The 14,707-nt window shown below is 35.9% G+C and overlaps 1 protein-coding gene across 1 annotated transcript; it reads right to left on the bottom strand.

Annotated features, from left to right (window-relative positions):
• Positions 1–6,889: 6,889 nt before the first annotated feature.
• Positions 6,890–13,257, bottom strand: LOC103945097 (subtilisin-like protease SBT2.2). The gene is made up of 10 exons (XM_009355620.3): positions 12,647–13,257; positions 11,933–12,092; positions 11,334–11,731; positions 10,821–10,916; positions 9,730–9,802; positions 9,288–9,570; positions 8,485–8,810; positions 8,123–8,393; positions 7,709–7,990; positions 6,890–7,484 (listed from the first exon to the last, which is right to left on the bottom strand). Exons 1-10 carry the CDS (start codon positions 12,865–12,867, stop codon positions 7,054–7,056), a joined length of 2,541 nt encoding a protein of 846 aa, XP_009353895.2. The 5' UTR covers positions 12,868–13,257; the 3' UTR covers positions 6,890–7,053.
• Positions 13,258–14,707: the final 1,450 nt, after the last annotated feature.

Raw genomic sequence — 14,707 nt, 5'->3', positions numbered from 1 at the left:
AAATAGACACAGTAAGGTTATGATAAAATCTAAATAAATTTTTTTCTTACTAGTAGCTAAATTGCTTTGAAATGAAGTTTTCTTTCAAGAAATCGATAATATAAGTAATGTGGCCGAGTTGAATTACAAAAAGAATTGGGAAAAGGTAAGCTAGAGAACTTTGAAGTCTTTTTTGTGTTTATGAGTTTGGTATTGTTGTTTTCTGCCCTTCTACTACCTTATATAATTCTTTACTGACAAAAGATAAGAATTTACATTGCCACTTGATCTTTCTTCCGCACAAAACCACCAAATTGCCATCAAAAAACAACTTTTTCTCTATAAAAACTTACTGAGTTAACTGCATAATGTGTAAGGGTATTTGTCGTCTATAATGCCACGTGTAAAGCACTTTGAAATCTTTGAACCTGCGAACTGTTTATTTCTATTAAGAATAAAATACTCATCATCTTGTGTTTTGTTGTCAAAATACTCATCATCGCTTTAGGTTAAAAATAACGGGATTGAGCCTTGAACAGACCCAATGGTTTTTTTCAGTCCAAATAGTGTACTGCAAATTCGAAAGCCAAACTGCGTGCATGAGTCAAAGATTAGGTTCAAGGTAGAAGCAGTCTGGGAGCCCTGAACACCAACCAGGGGAGCCACCCAACAGGGTCCCAAATTTGAGGGGCCCCAAAAAATTTTGGATCTAAAATTTATATGTAATAATGATATATATTAAAATAATAATTATTTTTAGAGAAAATTTGATATGAGTCTAATTTTGCTTGATTATTGACTTAGGTCCAATGGCTCATTGTATACATCAGCTTATTTTTATTTTTTGCCAAATTTATCCCTAAATTGACTAATTAAGTAATTAATATATTATTAATTTTTTTATATTTATGATGATTTTTAATCCTTATTCATAGGATTATCTTATGCTTAATGATCGGATTAAGTATAGGAATTTAATTCTCTTTAAAACGTTTCCTATTCTTCCTTCTCTTTCTCCCTCACGGTGTCTCCTTCTCATCCCTCATGATATCTTCTTTTTTTCCCTCCTCCCTACTCCCAAGCGTAGATGATCAAAGATGTCCAACTCAAATTTCTATTGTTGGTTTGATTTGTAGAATTTAGCCAATCTTGTACGCTTTAATTCTTTTTTTTTTTTTTTTTTTTTTTTTCTATTCTAAACCTCTTCGTGTTTTACTCCCTCAGCATCATCTTTTTATTCATCATTTTCTATGGATCTTCTTGGTATACATATCACATCTTTTTTCTAATCTACCTCTGTGTGTTTTATACTACATGTGTCATAGATAAATTGTATTATCTACCTATCACACATTATTGATAATTTGTCTCAAGTTAATTGTGTTTTTCTACCTGTATCATAGGTTATCTTGTTCTATCTACCTTATACCATGAATTAATAGTGCACACACACATTAGTTCTTGATATTCTAATTCAAATTAAAAATATTTATCTACCTATACCATAGGTTTTTGTTCATTGCTTATATTACAGGTTTTTGTTCATAGGTTTTTTCATATGTTTTATATATATCATTCATTTCAACTTAAGTCATGGGTTTATAGTCATACAAATGAACTTACTTTTAAATTTTTTTCCTTAAGTTGTGGTTAGACTGAGGAATTTGAAGATTCAAATTTTGAAATTCAAATTTGAGTAAATAATGCATAAATTAGGAAATTTAAATATATATTTATTTTTACTATAAAGGGCAAAACGGGAATAAGATGAGATCAATTAGACCTAAACTGGGAAGAATATCTAACTGGACTCAATCCAAAAGTAGCTGATTTTTTTGGACCTGGATCTAAATGCCCCTTATTTTTATTAGTACTTTAAAATCTCATTGTACACTTTTTATAAGTGTAAGTTTATTTTCTTTCTAAATATAAATATTTGGAGTGTACAATGAGATATTTGAAGTGCTAATAACAACACCTAAAAACGATTTTTTTTTTCAATTCTATTATATAATAATGCTATATATTCAAGTGAAACTTTGACGTTAGAGTTTTTGAAACTTTTTTTCTTGTTTGGTTGTTTAAGATTGAAGTGATTTTGACTATTTAGTAAAGGTTATGTTTGTAACTCTCTTTACTTATTATTTAATGATATTTATAAATGTACAATTAGTAAGTTTTAAGTTTGTTTTGATTTAAGTTATTACTTTCTAACATCAGTACATTATCTTTACTTTTTTTGAAAAGCTATCTTAAGAATGAGCCCTTTTGTAAATTTCGTACAGGACCCCGAAAATCTCAGAGACGGTCCATGCACCAAAAATAGAATTCACTCTCTCTTCTCTGCCCTTGTATATTACTTAGCCTTCCATCAGTCAGATTTCCTTATTAATCTAATATCACCTTGTGTCTATCATAGAATAGGAAAGAGGTTGATAGAATGAGATGTATGTATACGACCAGTTACAAGACAACTTCTTAGCTAATGATTCAACCAATGAAGTTCTAAACTTGTAATGAGGCACATGCTTTTCTTGATGAAAAGTCCCTAATCTCATAAACAAAGTGAAACACCAAAACAGTTCCAACTTCCTGTTAGATGAAGTCAAAAGCCAAAAGCCAAAAGCCAAAATGTGTGCACGACTCAAGTATTAGGTTCAAAGTAGAAGTAGCACGAAAACCATGAACCAACCATATAAGTAGCCAAACAATAATTCTCTCTCTTCTCTGCCTCTATATATATAAAGCGCCCCATTCTTTAATCACCATCAATATATCATCACTTAATTTTCTCAGTTGACCTAATTATTATGGCTTTCACTGGTCTCAGTTCTCTCTTGTACTTGCTCTTTCTCGGCTCGCTACTTTGCAGCTTTCACTTATGCTTGGCATCCAGCCGCTTGTTGGAGCTAAAGAAGCCATCAACGATGCAATTCTTGGGATCTGACTCTTCCTCCTCCGCTGTGCAGTCAAGTTTCCCTGCACCTTTCACCTTCAACAGCCAAATGGAACCAACAGTGCCTTACTTCAAAGAGCCCATGGTGCAGCAGCTTCCCAGCCTACTTGAAAATATCAACTTTTTGCACCCATTTCCTGGCTTCCCAACAATTCCCAAAATCCCTTCAATTCCCCCATTCCCATTCCCAACCATGCCTTCAGTTAATAATCCTTTTGCTCCTCTACGGCCACCAGTGCTGGCTAAGATTTCAGGCCCAGTGATTCCAACCAAGGAGGCAACAACTAACCCATGAATTACCTTTTTGTTGTAGGCACGTCAACTTCTATTTATACTACTCCTAGCAAGCTAGCTCATATTGTGTGTTCTCAAATTGCAGCTTGATTGGGTGATGATTTCACCCTTTTTTTTTTCCTTTCAATGTTTTAGAAATAATGCAATCAATATATTTAGTTGTTTTGCTGACTCATTGTTCCTCAATTATTCACACTACAAGCTGATATCAAAAGTAATCTTTTCAACCTTTGGGTAGCGATTTTGTCACTACTTTATCTGCACTCTAAATTGAATAATTTGCAAGTTTTTGTACTTATTGAAGAGTGCACGAGACATTTAAAACGAGTATTAATATCACTATCCTAACTAGTTTTAGCTATACCCTACAAGTTGGCCACAAAAAAATGTGTTAATATCGTCATCCCAACTAATTTCACTGTAATTGATCTGAATGGTGTAAAATTGTAATTATACCACAATACAAATGTTGCATATAAGTTGGGTAGGGAAACTAAATAATTTTCACTATTAAATTGAAATTAACATCATACAAAAAGTAGCATACTAGCCAATTACCCCAGCTCAACTACTTACGTTGCAACAAAGCATACACACAGTAATTAGTTGATAGAACTTGCAAAAAAAAAAAGTAACAGAAAGCTTACTGCCTAATTAATCAACTTGAAAAGTTAAGCAGGAGGAGGTGAAAAGAAGGGGATATTAGGAATATTAAAAGGAGGGAATGGGAAATTGGGAATTGATGGGAATGGAGGGGCATTAGGAATCTCAAATGGGGGTGGGAAGGGGAATTGCGGAATTGGAAGGCCAGGAATTTGGGGTGGAAACGGGAATTGTGGAATTGGAAAGCCAGGAATTTGGGGCGGGAATGGGAATTGTGGAATTGGGAGTTGGAGTAGAATGGGAATATTAGGAAGTGGTGGCAAATTCTTCTTCTCACCCAACTCATCCATCTTTGCCTCTCCTGAGGACTGCTCCATCACCTTTCCTTCACTTTGATCATTCCCACTTCCTCCTAGGGGTTTTCCCTTGGTTTGCTCCTCCTCAACCTGTGTTGGAATCTCTGCAGGCTGCTGACGTGCTTCAACATGATTGGCTACCATAACGATCAGACACAACGACATGCAACAATGAATCAGTCCCTTTTTGAAACTCATCGTCGGAGAAAACATGAGTGAAGATATAGAGAGAGCTCAAGTTCAAAGCCCTATAGTGTATGTGTGTATATAGATATATATATATATATATCTATAGAGAGAGAGAGAGAGAGAGATGCGCATGCATGGCTCTTGATGGTCGTGATAACCATTAGAAAGAGTAGACAAGAAACTGGCAGGATTGTTTTCCAAAAAAAAAAAAAAGAAACTGGCCGGATTTAATTAGATGGCAATCGGCATTCGGCAGCGGCTAGCCGAGGATTGAAAGCAGTGCCGCTTCTGGCCTAATCTCATCCGTAAACTTAATGATAAAATTAAATGTGACTTGACTTTACATCTCTCAATACATAATAGGGCAACGTGAATCAGAAGTACGTGCCAAGAAAACAGTGGTTTTCATGCATGCGCGACTGCATGTGTCTAGCATGCATGCAAGCTGCTCAAGACATTCAAGGGATCAGATTTCCAGTAGTAAATTAATGGGCACACATTGCAAGAATACAATACATATACAACACGTATTGCAAAGGATTCTACACATTTCACATTTCGATCTGAGCTAGGACCTTTTTCTTAACAAGGATTGTTGTGATTGCCGCAGATTATTCGTTCAAGAGTTAAGATTACACAAGGTTGATTGGTTTATGAATTATGACTTATCAACTTGGACTTACATAATTTTTTAAGGGATGTGTTATCTCCATTTTACTTCTCACACACCTTTTGATAATTTCTGTCCGTTGATCTTCTTTAATTCATTTGATTCGACGGTCGAAAATTAAAAAAGTATGTGAGAAATAAAATGGAGTATCTGGATATCACATCCTTTTTTAATTATTTGCATTGGACAATAGTTGGGTCTTGATGGATGATGATCAATGAAAAGATTTTTCACGGAATAAAAATAAGTGAGTCTCATATTAATATTAATTATTTGATACTTGAACAATTAGAGCATCTTCAAGATGTCAAAATATCTAAATCATCAACAATAACAAAAGATAATAGTAATGATTAAAATCTGAAAAGTTAAATTTGATGCGAAATGATATAGAATAGAATAACATCTCCCCTCCTGTCAAATTTGACAGTAGCGTCAAATGCTTTTTAATTAATTATTAAATATTTTTTTTTATTGTTTTCTTCTTCAACTCCTTCTTCGAGCTCAACTCCTCCGGCGAGGTCTCCAACGCCAGGGTATCGTCCAACGCCTCCCCTTCTTCTTCGCCTTATCCGAAACCTTCTTAACCAAAAAACTGCAGTAACTCTTCAAAATCCCATCCAATTCCTTCACCAATCCCTCCTTCCCTTTCGACGCAATCGTCAATCCGTAGTTCAAAAAATTGTCCGGATCATTCGTCTTCGCTTTCGGGCCCGATCCGGGCCTGGAGACTGAATCCTGCGGGGCGTAGAGAGAGAAGAAGTAATGCGAGTGGTCGAGCTTGACGACGCCTTCGTCCTTAGCCAGAGGCCAATGGATCTCGTCGCCGACTCGGGTGGAGCCGATGCCTAAGGCGGAGCAGACGGGTGGTATTGGTAGGTAGGGTTAGGGTTTTTGGGGAATAGATTTTCGTAGAGGTCTTTCATGTCGAGGGAAGGGTAGAGATTTGGGGCTGAGGAGGTAGGGATTGAAGGTGTTTCTGGTTCTATAATCAAATTATTTATATATGTCAAAAATATAAAATATGTAATAACAATTATGAAAAGAAAATAGCGTAATAAAATAATAGTTTAATTTGATATATAGAATAAAAAGTAAAATTTTAAAATATGTTAAAATATCTTTATAAGTTGTCAAATTTAAATTTTATATTTAAAATTTGATATCTCATTTGAAAATCGTACCAAATCACCTTAAAGAGAGTAAATTTATCTCATATATGAATGATTTATTTAATGTATTCTTTTTTTTTTTTTAAGAAAAAGAGACTACATAATGCAAACTAACTGCATTTTAGAGGTTGAGAATGTTGAGAATAAGTTTCACATTGATAAGAGAGGGACATTGCATAGACTTACAAGGGATTGAATTACTCTTTATATTATCAATTGATTTTACGGTGGAACTTCAACTTCTTCATGGTAAACGTGAGGATGCTTATTGGGAATGAGTCTCACATTGATGAAAGAATGGACCACTCTACGTCACCCTTGTCCACGTATTAGGCTTAAAAATTTGACACACGTGAGAAGACGTATTGAGAATGAGTCCCACATTAATTTGCATGTGTAACCGTTTGGCTTGACAGTGTGAGATTCATTCTCAACTGAGGGGCAGTAGAGTTCCAGAGAAGAAGAGAGAGAGAGTGAGAGAGAGATTCTGCACACGCCGCAGCTGCCATGGCCAGTTACAATTCATTTTTAACTTTTTTTTCATAACAAAGACGACTTTCATTAGCCATAATCAAATTTTAAATGATTAATCACAGCCCGATCTAACTAAACCCTTGTTATTAACTGATATGCTGCATATTAGAGAGAGAGAGAGAGAGAGAGAGAGAGAGAGAGATTAACACTTCTGTAGAATTTTTCACCGTATCTACAAAACAGATGTTACAAGCCTTGCATGACCTTACATTTACAATATAATGAATGAATGGTTAATCACATTTTGCAAGCCAAAAAACCAAAACCAACCAAATCAAATAAAGCAGACCGTGTCGATTTTTAACCGTAGGCAGTAGTATTATGTGTGATTTTGACAATGACGGACAATGGAATGTTGACAACATGACCTAGATGTCCAAATAGTCCGATCCTCCCATAGCTAGCAGTTGTGCTGTTACTCGTAGGATTAACGAATACACTTAAGACCTGAGTCTCCCCACTGGCAATCGAAAAATGAAGTGGAGACACCTTCAATGAAACTCCGAAAGGAGCACTCCAGCCAACGCTATAGGTTTCATTTGCAGCAACGTTCCTCACTGTTCTCAGCACCGTTCTAGACTGGTTTAGTTTTGCTATTGTTATTGATGGCAAGTTCAGGTCACCGCCATTGATGGTAAAATTATATGTCCAACAGCTCTCACCGGTGTAATTCAAGACCACAGGAGCCGATCCATTGATGCCACAAAGAAATGACATATAATTGTCATAACCTACAACAAGAAAACATGGTTTTCAGACAACATATACTGTGAACCATAAACATAATCACTTTAAAAAAGATACACCAATGAGTCTTTGTTTAATCAATATCATAACTTTTGATAAGATGATTGTTATTACCACATATCGATTTTCTCAAAGATAAGTAAAGTTGCAATCGTATGGCTCAGAGAAGAGAGTAACTTTATTTACGAGAAGAAACACAAAAACTTACTGGTATCAAAAATCAACCCTGGATTCAGCGCTGCTGTAGCATTTACAAAACCACTGCCCATGTCAAAGGGTGTTGCTGGAGACTGGTTTTGATCTGGAAATGAATAAGCACGCTGAGCCATTATGGGCCCACCATTTCTGTCATATAGAGAAGCTGTTGTGGAAAGTGCAGATGCAATGGCGGAAGGACTGAAATTGGGGAACTTCTGCCTAACCAGTGCAGCAAGCCCAGCAACATGAGGAGCAGCCATGCTTGTCCCGGACATCATTGCAAAGTGCTCACCTGAAGTTACATAATAATGTTTGAAGTAAAGAAAATTGTCATCTATCAACCAAAACACTAAATTAGTAAGCAAATTTTTCAATAAACAGAGTAGTTGTAATTTGAATTTAATCACTATGTCAAAGTTCTCACCTTGAAATTCAATCGAGTCTTGCCCAACAGAACTCCAAGCAGCCCATATAGAATTTCCAGGAGCTACCAAGTTGGGTTTCATTATATCTGCATCGTCTAGAAAATTGTCTTCCGGATCTGGACCTCTAGCAGAGTAATACATGATCTTTGGAGCAGAAGTACCGTATTTTGCTTTCAAACCTCCACAAATGGTTGCAAGTGCCCCAAATTTGGTAATTCTCTTTGTCATGATATCTCTCTCCAAGGAAAGATTGTAGTATTTGAGTAAAACCTACCAAATATAACATAAAGCCTCATTAAAAGATAATAGAGAGAGAGAAAGAGAGAGTGAATCTGGACCGCGCATTGAGAAAGTTGCACACCTTGGAATCCTCTGGGGATGGAATTATGATGCCGGGTATTTTCATTGGAGTAGGGTTAAGCTGAAAACCAATGACAAAAGCATCCATGGTGAACACAACACCAATTGCACTTAGGTTTTTGGCTGTTTCTAAGGATTTATGGATTGTGGAGATCCCTAGCACAAATCGGATTGAGTAGCTGCAGATCAAGAGGTTCCCCCGGACCAAATCCTGATTAAAGTTGCTCGAGTCTTGGCATTCACCCACATACATATCATCTGACACAGTTGTGCCATTGTTCAAAGCATGTGTGGCAGAAATCAGAGTGTACATCGTATCTGTTCCCGCTGTAACAGAAACAGAAGTAATCAGAAATCAGCATGCAAATCTACCACTAATTGAAAAAGGAGCTCCCACATTAAAAATCAGAAAAGAAGATAACTCAAAGTTAGGCAATGTAGACATCGTGTGAACATATCTCTTTTGACACCACCACATCGGATCTTAAAGTTCATCATATGAAGATCCAGATAACTTTAAAATTCAAATGTATCACTACTGAATGTAGATCTCTTTTCACATCTCTCTACTTAAAGTTATTGGACTACCATACTGGATTTCAAAGTTGCATTCCATATAAGATCCAAATGTGAATTAGGTAGCTTATACACTAAAATGCTATTAGTTTAACTAAGAATGGTGAACCAGCTCAAAAGTTAATATTTAACCTAAATCATAAAGAATCAAGACAGGAATAGTTGTTAAGATTATCCAATGTGACAAATTAAAGCGAAGGAGCAATAGAATTCAGGAGAAAAACTTACGTGCAAGTCCAACTCCAGTAATGGTGACATTGTTGCCAAGCATTATTGAATTACTGTAGTTTCTGTCATGAGAGGCAGAGCCAACGGTGAATATCCATGGACTGAAGGAAGACATGCTCTTTGGTGATGGTCCAGTATTTCCTGCTGCTTGGACAACAAATATACCTGCCTTTACAGCTGATAGTAATGCCATGTCTATGGGATTGAAAAATGTTGCAATTCCGGGAGGACGCCTGTTGGGAGTGATTGATAAGCTTATTATGTCAACCCCATCCTGAGCAGCCTGCGAATGCATAAATACGTAAAATTAAAGATGCTAAAATGGCAAATATAGAACAAGAAACATAGATAACTGATTTCTTATAGGTTTGAAACCCCAATAGAGATTCATCAGCATAATATAATTCACACTTCGCAGAACTTAGACAAAATTGGCATGTACCTGGTCTATGGCAGCAACAACATCAGCAGCAAAGCCTCCAAAGCTTTTGTACAATGCCTTGTAAACAGCGATGCTGGAATAGATAGACAAGTAGTTACACATAAGAACATAAAGCATTTTCAATTGTTTATGTACTGAAAAGATATGACTTCCTTTGGGCATCAAATGATTTTTTAGGTTCTAATTTTATAGAGATTTCTTAGGTTCTTAAAACAGAAGGAACAAGATGTAGGCTGTTTGAGAACCTGCTTTGGGCTGAAATGAGCTGTATGAAATCTACTCCTAGTGAAAACTCTAGTGCTTAACATATATTCTACAGACAAAACAGAAGCTCTGTGAAAAAACAGGGCATTAAACCCACCCTCAGGTAGCATGGGTGCCCGTTTACCGTCAGCCACCCAGCTGAGTAGCAGAAGCTGTCCCTTAACACTACGGGCATCACAGGGTTACCGACCAAAAACAAGATGGGAGTAACTGGTAGTCAATAAAACTAAGAGATCTGCTCTTAATTTGGGGTAGGAATGGTTGTGGTTGTTTACTTGTTGAAAAATTTAGGTATCAAGTATTTTTGGTGCAAAAGCACGGAACTTGGCATATAATCATCCTAACATTAACACACCACAAGTCTGCAATGACCTTGTCATGCTAACATGGTAAGCCAAAACTCAGAACAGGGAATCAAAAGACTATCTATTCTGCACAATTTTATCTAATACAGGATTGTTGCTTCAGTTCCCAGCCAAAAGAAGGAAAAGAAGACATTGTTGATTCAGTTCAAACATCACAAATGATAAGGGTTAGTGAATCTTCTAGCTGTAGAAAATCACAAACAAATCATTGCATGTAAGGAATTATCTATTTAATGTCATTATTAAATTAACCTATCATTAAGTGGCGTATCATCACGGTTAAGTTTGTCTCAGGTGAAGAAAATATTCTGAGTGATTTACTGATTAAATAATTCTCAGATCTAGGTTAATTTTGTTTGTCACAAGTCAAAGAAAATGTGGTTCAATAGAGCTCCTTTTTGTACCAGTAATTACGAGCACAATATCAATAGACAAAGTGACACAAGGATCTAGAATTATTACTGTGAACGAGGAGCCATCCCACTTGCATTTCCGAAATGATGCCCAGCAACAACCACTCGAATTCCATGGTTTCCTGCAGCAATGGAAGCGGTGTGCCTGTAAATTAAAACGAGATCCATCAACTGTCTTTTGAAATGGATGTTAAACACATGAAAGTAAACATAAATATATCACCTTTCCATAAAATTTTAAACAATACTATATTGTTCTTAATTATCATTAAAACAGCTAAATTTAAATCAGAATGTAAATTGAGGGGTAATATGACCTTGTCAAGTTTTCAACAATTTGTAGGGTTACTGGTTTATTAATTTTTTGCTTTCATGTCAAAATAAATTGCATAACTTATTTATCCTAACACCAACGATTTGTTGGGTTACCAGTTATCAACTGCATTTTTCCTGCGTCTTTATGTGAATGCATTAATGCTATAAAAATGAACTTGAAAGACATAACACAGATGCAAAAGACACAATAGAGCAATTTCTCCCGGGGGCAAGTTAGAAAACTCACGTGCCATGACCCTCTCCATCAAATGGAGAAGCGTAGTCCTGAGATGAATTGAAAACGCCTCTGGTTATAGCAGATGATGCAAAATGGCGAGCTGCAATAAGCTTCCTATTGCAGGACCCAGATGGGAAATCCGGAGTAACCTCACAGATGCCAGAAAAATGGGCTGGAACTGGATATGGACGTTCAGATGTATGGTCATCAAAACTACTGTGAGTTGGATCAATGCCAGTATCAATAAACCCAATAACTACCCCTTCTCCAGCTGATTCGTATCCTCCTCCTTGAACCCATGCTCCTTGTGGTAAACCCAAGAACCGAGGAGTATGGGTGGTTGCGGTTCTAACAGAAAAGTCCAAAACCACATTTGCTACTTCTCTCCTCCTTGAAAGCTTATCAACCTCCAAAATCCAGCAATATCACCAAATTAGGAACTTATGATCAGTTACATAATTGTACGTAGTGCCAGGAATATACAAGATGCTACATCACAAGGCCATGTAATGTTCCAATTTCTCACATACAAAATTAATAAATAAGATTATCATGACATATATCACATCATATTTATCACATTTTATATAGAAATGAATAATTCATACCTGATCTTGGGTAACAAACACAGCAAACCCGTTTATTAAGTAGTGGTAGCTGTACAGCTTCAGATATTTTTCCCCTCTGAACACTCTCCTCAATAATGAATCATGAACCCGAGCGATATACGAGCTATACCTACGATCTGTTCTCGAAATATTTCTAAACCTATAAAGAAGACATTAAAAGCATCATCATCAATCACTTTCAAGGTCCTAAAAATACAAGCTACCGGAAAACGTCAAATAGTTTAAGATAAAATGAAATAATGAGAAACAAATAAGGGAGGGGAAAAGAAAGAGAAAAAAAAAAAAAAAAAAACACCATATGCATTTCGGATAATGATTAAGAACACGAATAAACAACTTTTAAGAAAGTGAAGACCTCTCCCATACCGAAGATTTAAGCAATTGTTGGTCATGATAGAGTAAAGGGGCAACATGATATGAACAAGTTTCCACACGTTTATACGAGAACTCATACAGACAACGTACGAAAAGTGGCCAACATAAGACCCCATGAACCAAAAACATCCAAGCAAATTGGTTTCTCAACATTTGAACATTCATCTTAATTCTTAAACTGCATAATTAGCCATCAGAAATAAAAAATTCACAGCTTTAAAAGTAAGAAATCACAATTGAAATACCATTTCAAGATGTAAAAAAGAAAAGTAAATTTCGAGTAAGAAAATCTTGGTAAATAAAGGGTAAAATGGTTACCTTGGTTTGTGAATGTTCAACCTCTCAGAAGCACCGCCATGTCTGACACCATTTATACTGCTCCTTCTCAACTCGGCATCGTAGTGAACGGCCGGAGCTTCTCTGAGAGTGACGATGTAAACAGCAGAGAAGTTATCAGAATCTTTGTCTTGACACAAAGAACTCACAAGCATCCCCAAAAAAAGCAACCCCACTAAAAGCACCCTATGAAAGCTTCCCATTTTAGACCTAAAGCAGCAACAAGAGCAAAATCCCAGAAAAAGCACTTCCCCAGATGACCAAATCAGGCTTTTGGCACAAGTGCTTAACAACCCAAGTCCCTATTTCCAAAAGCGAGCTTCTTTAATGGAGCATTTGCAGAATATGGGAAGAAGCAGAGCTGCGGAAGGAAGAAGAAACAGAAACCTAGAGACCCTTATTGTACAATGTGAAAACTGGCGTGTAAGGGCCGAGATAAGAAGTGATATGGCCGAGAAAGCTGAGCGCTTTTCGGTGAAAAAGGTTTTCTTTTTTTTGTGCACTTTCGCTTCTGTGTGTGTACAAGAAACTAGAGAGAACACAGAAGACTAGAGGGGAGGGAGATGGAGGGAGAGGGAGGGAGGAAGAGGGAGGGAGTATTAATAGCTGGAGGCCGGATCACTGAGAATATCTGCACACTTTCTTGGATGCTGTGCAGTTGAACATTTAGTTTGTGTAAAGGAAAAAGCCAGAGTCTTTGAGTCTTGGACTCTTGAGAAAATATGAACGTTTTATTTTGTTTGTATATGGTTTTTCTGTATATTGTTTCCTGTATCATTCTTGCACCGTCATGAGTCACATCCCAACATTTTTATCATTGTCTGCTACTTGAAAACCATAGCCACCTTGGAGGTGGATTGTTTGTTCTCTCATTTTTATACTTTTTTTATGCTTTTTCATGTCTTCTTGTGATATATGGTTATGGTTAAGCCACGTCAATATTTTATATTAATTTTTTACAAAAATAATAAACCAAAAAGTAATAGAAATACAAAATGTTAACGTGGCTTAACCGTAACCTCACAAACAGAAGAGCATGAAAAGAGTATGGAAATGGGAACTGGGAAGGCACAATCGACCTCCAGCCACTCTCCTACAAGTGATATGCTTTCAAAATTGAAACTCTCTAAAATGTGAGACTGTTCAGGAAATTTCTGTCATTTTATATTTTTGGCACAATTTATGTATCAACATTATAAAACATTGTGTCAAAAAAAAAAGGTGACAATCTATAAAGAGTCTCCTTTTAAGAGAGTATTCTTAGCATTTACAGTAACTTAAAGGAATTGTTATTAACACTCTAAAAATCTCATTTTGCACTCCAAACTTTCTATAATTAGAAAGAAAAATACATTTGTAAGAAGTATAAAATGAGATTTTTAAAATGCTAATAACATTTTCCTAACTTAAAAAAAAGTTTAAGTTTCACTTGAAGCCAAATAAGTTTTGCGTAAAATCCCAATTTTATTCGTAACACTAAAATAGGATAGCCCATAATTACATGTATATTACGTTAATTAAAGTTATCCACACATTAAGTTTGAAATTCATCACACATAAAAGATGAGAATATGAGGTTAAAGTCGCCCATTATTAAAAATAAGAAACGTTGCATGTACATATAATGATTTTGATTAGTCATCTTTTACCGATTAATAGAATGAAACCTTAACTTTTTTTCAAAAGAAATATAATTTTTCTTTTTGAAAAAAAAAAAATTAATTAAAGCACAAGGCCGTTAGGACAACCATTACAAATATAATCCACAAGCAATGCATGCCTAGCACGTTAACGAATAACAAACAACCAAATACAATGAGAATTTTGTGTATACCCGAAATTGACAAGAACATCTGCTACAAATTTTGCTTTTCTAAAAACAATTATGAGCAATGAGTTTCGATCCTCCAAGACACTCCATTCCTTCCAAGCACACAATGAACCAGTAATTTACAGTCACCTGCCGCCAAAATGTAAGTCAAGCAAAGTTCCATATTTTCTGGCTATCTGTTCGTCGGAAAGTAATTGTAGTAATTCATTGCC

This window comes from the organism of the source record quoted next, unplaced genomic scaffold (assembly GCF_019419815.1).
Source record: "Pyrus x bretschneideri cultivar Hongxiangsu unplaced genomic scaffold, Pyrus_bretschneideri_v1 Contig7, whole genome shotgun sequence".
NCBI classification, from domain to species: Eukaryota; Viridiplantae; Streptophyta; class Magnoliopsida; order Rosales; family Rosaceae; genus Pyrus; species Pyrus x bretschneideri.
Note: the sequence above shows the minus strand (reverse complement) of the source record. Positions and strands in the feature narration are given on the sequence as shown.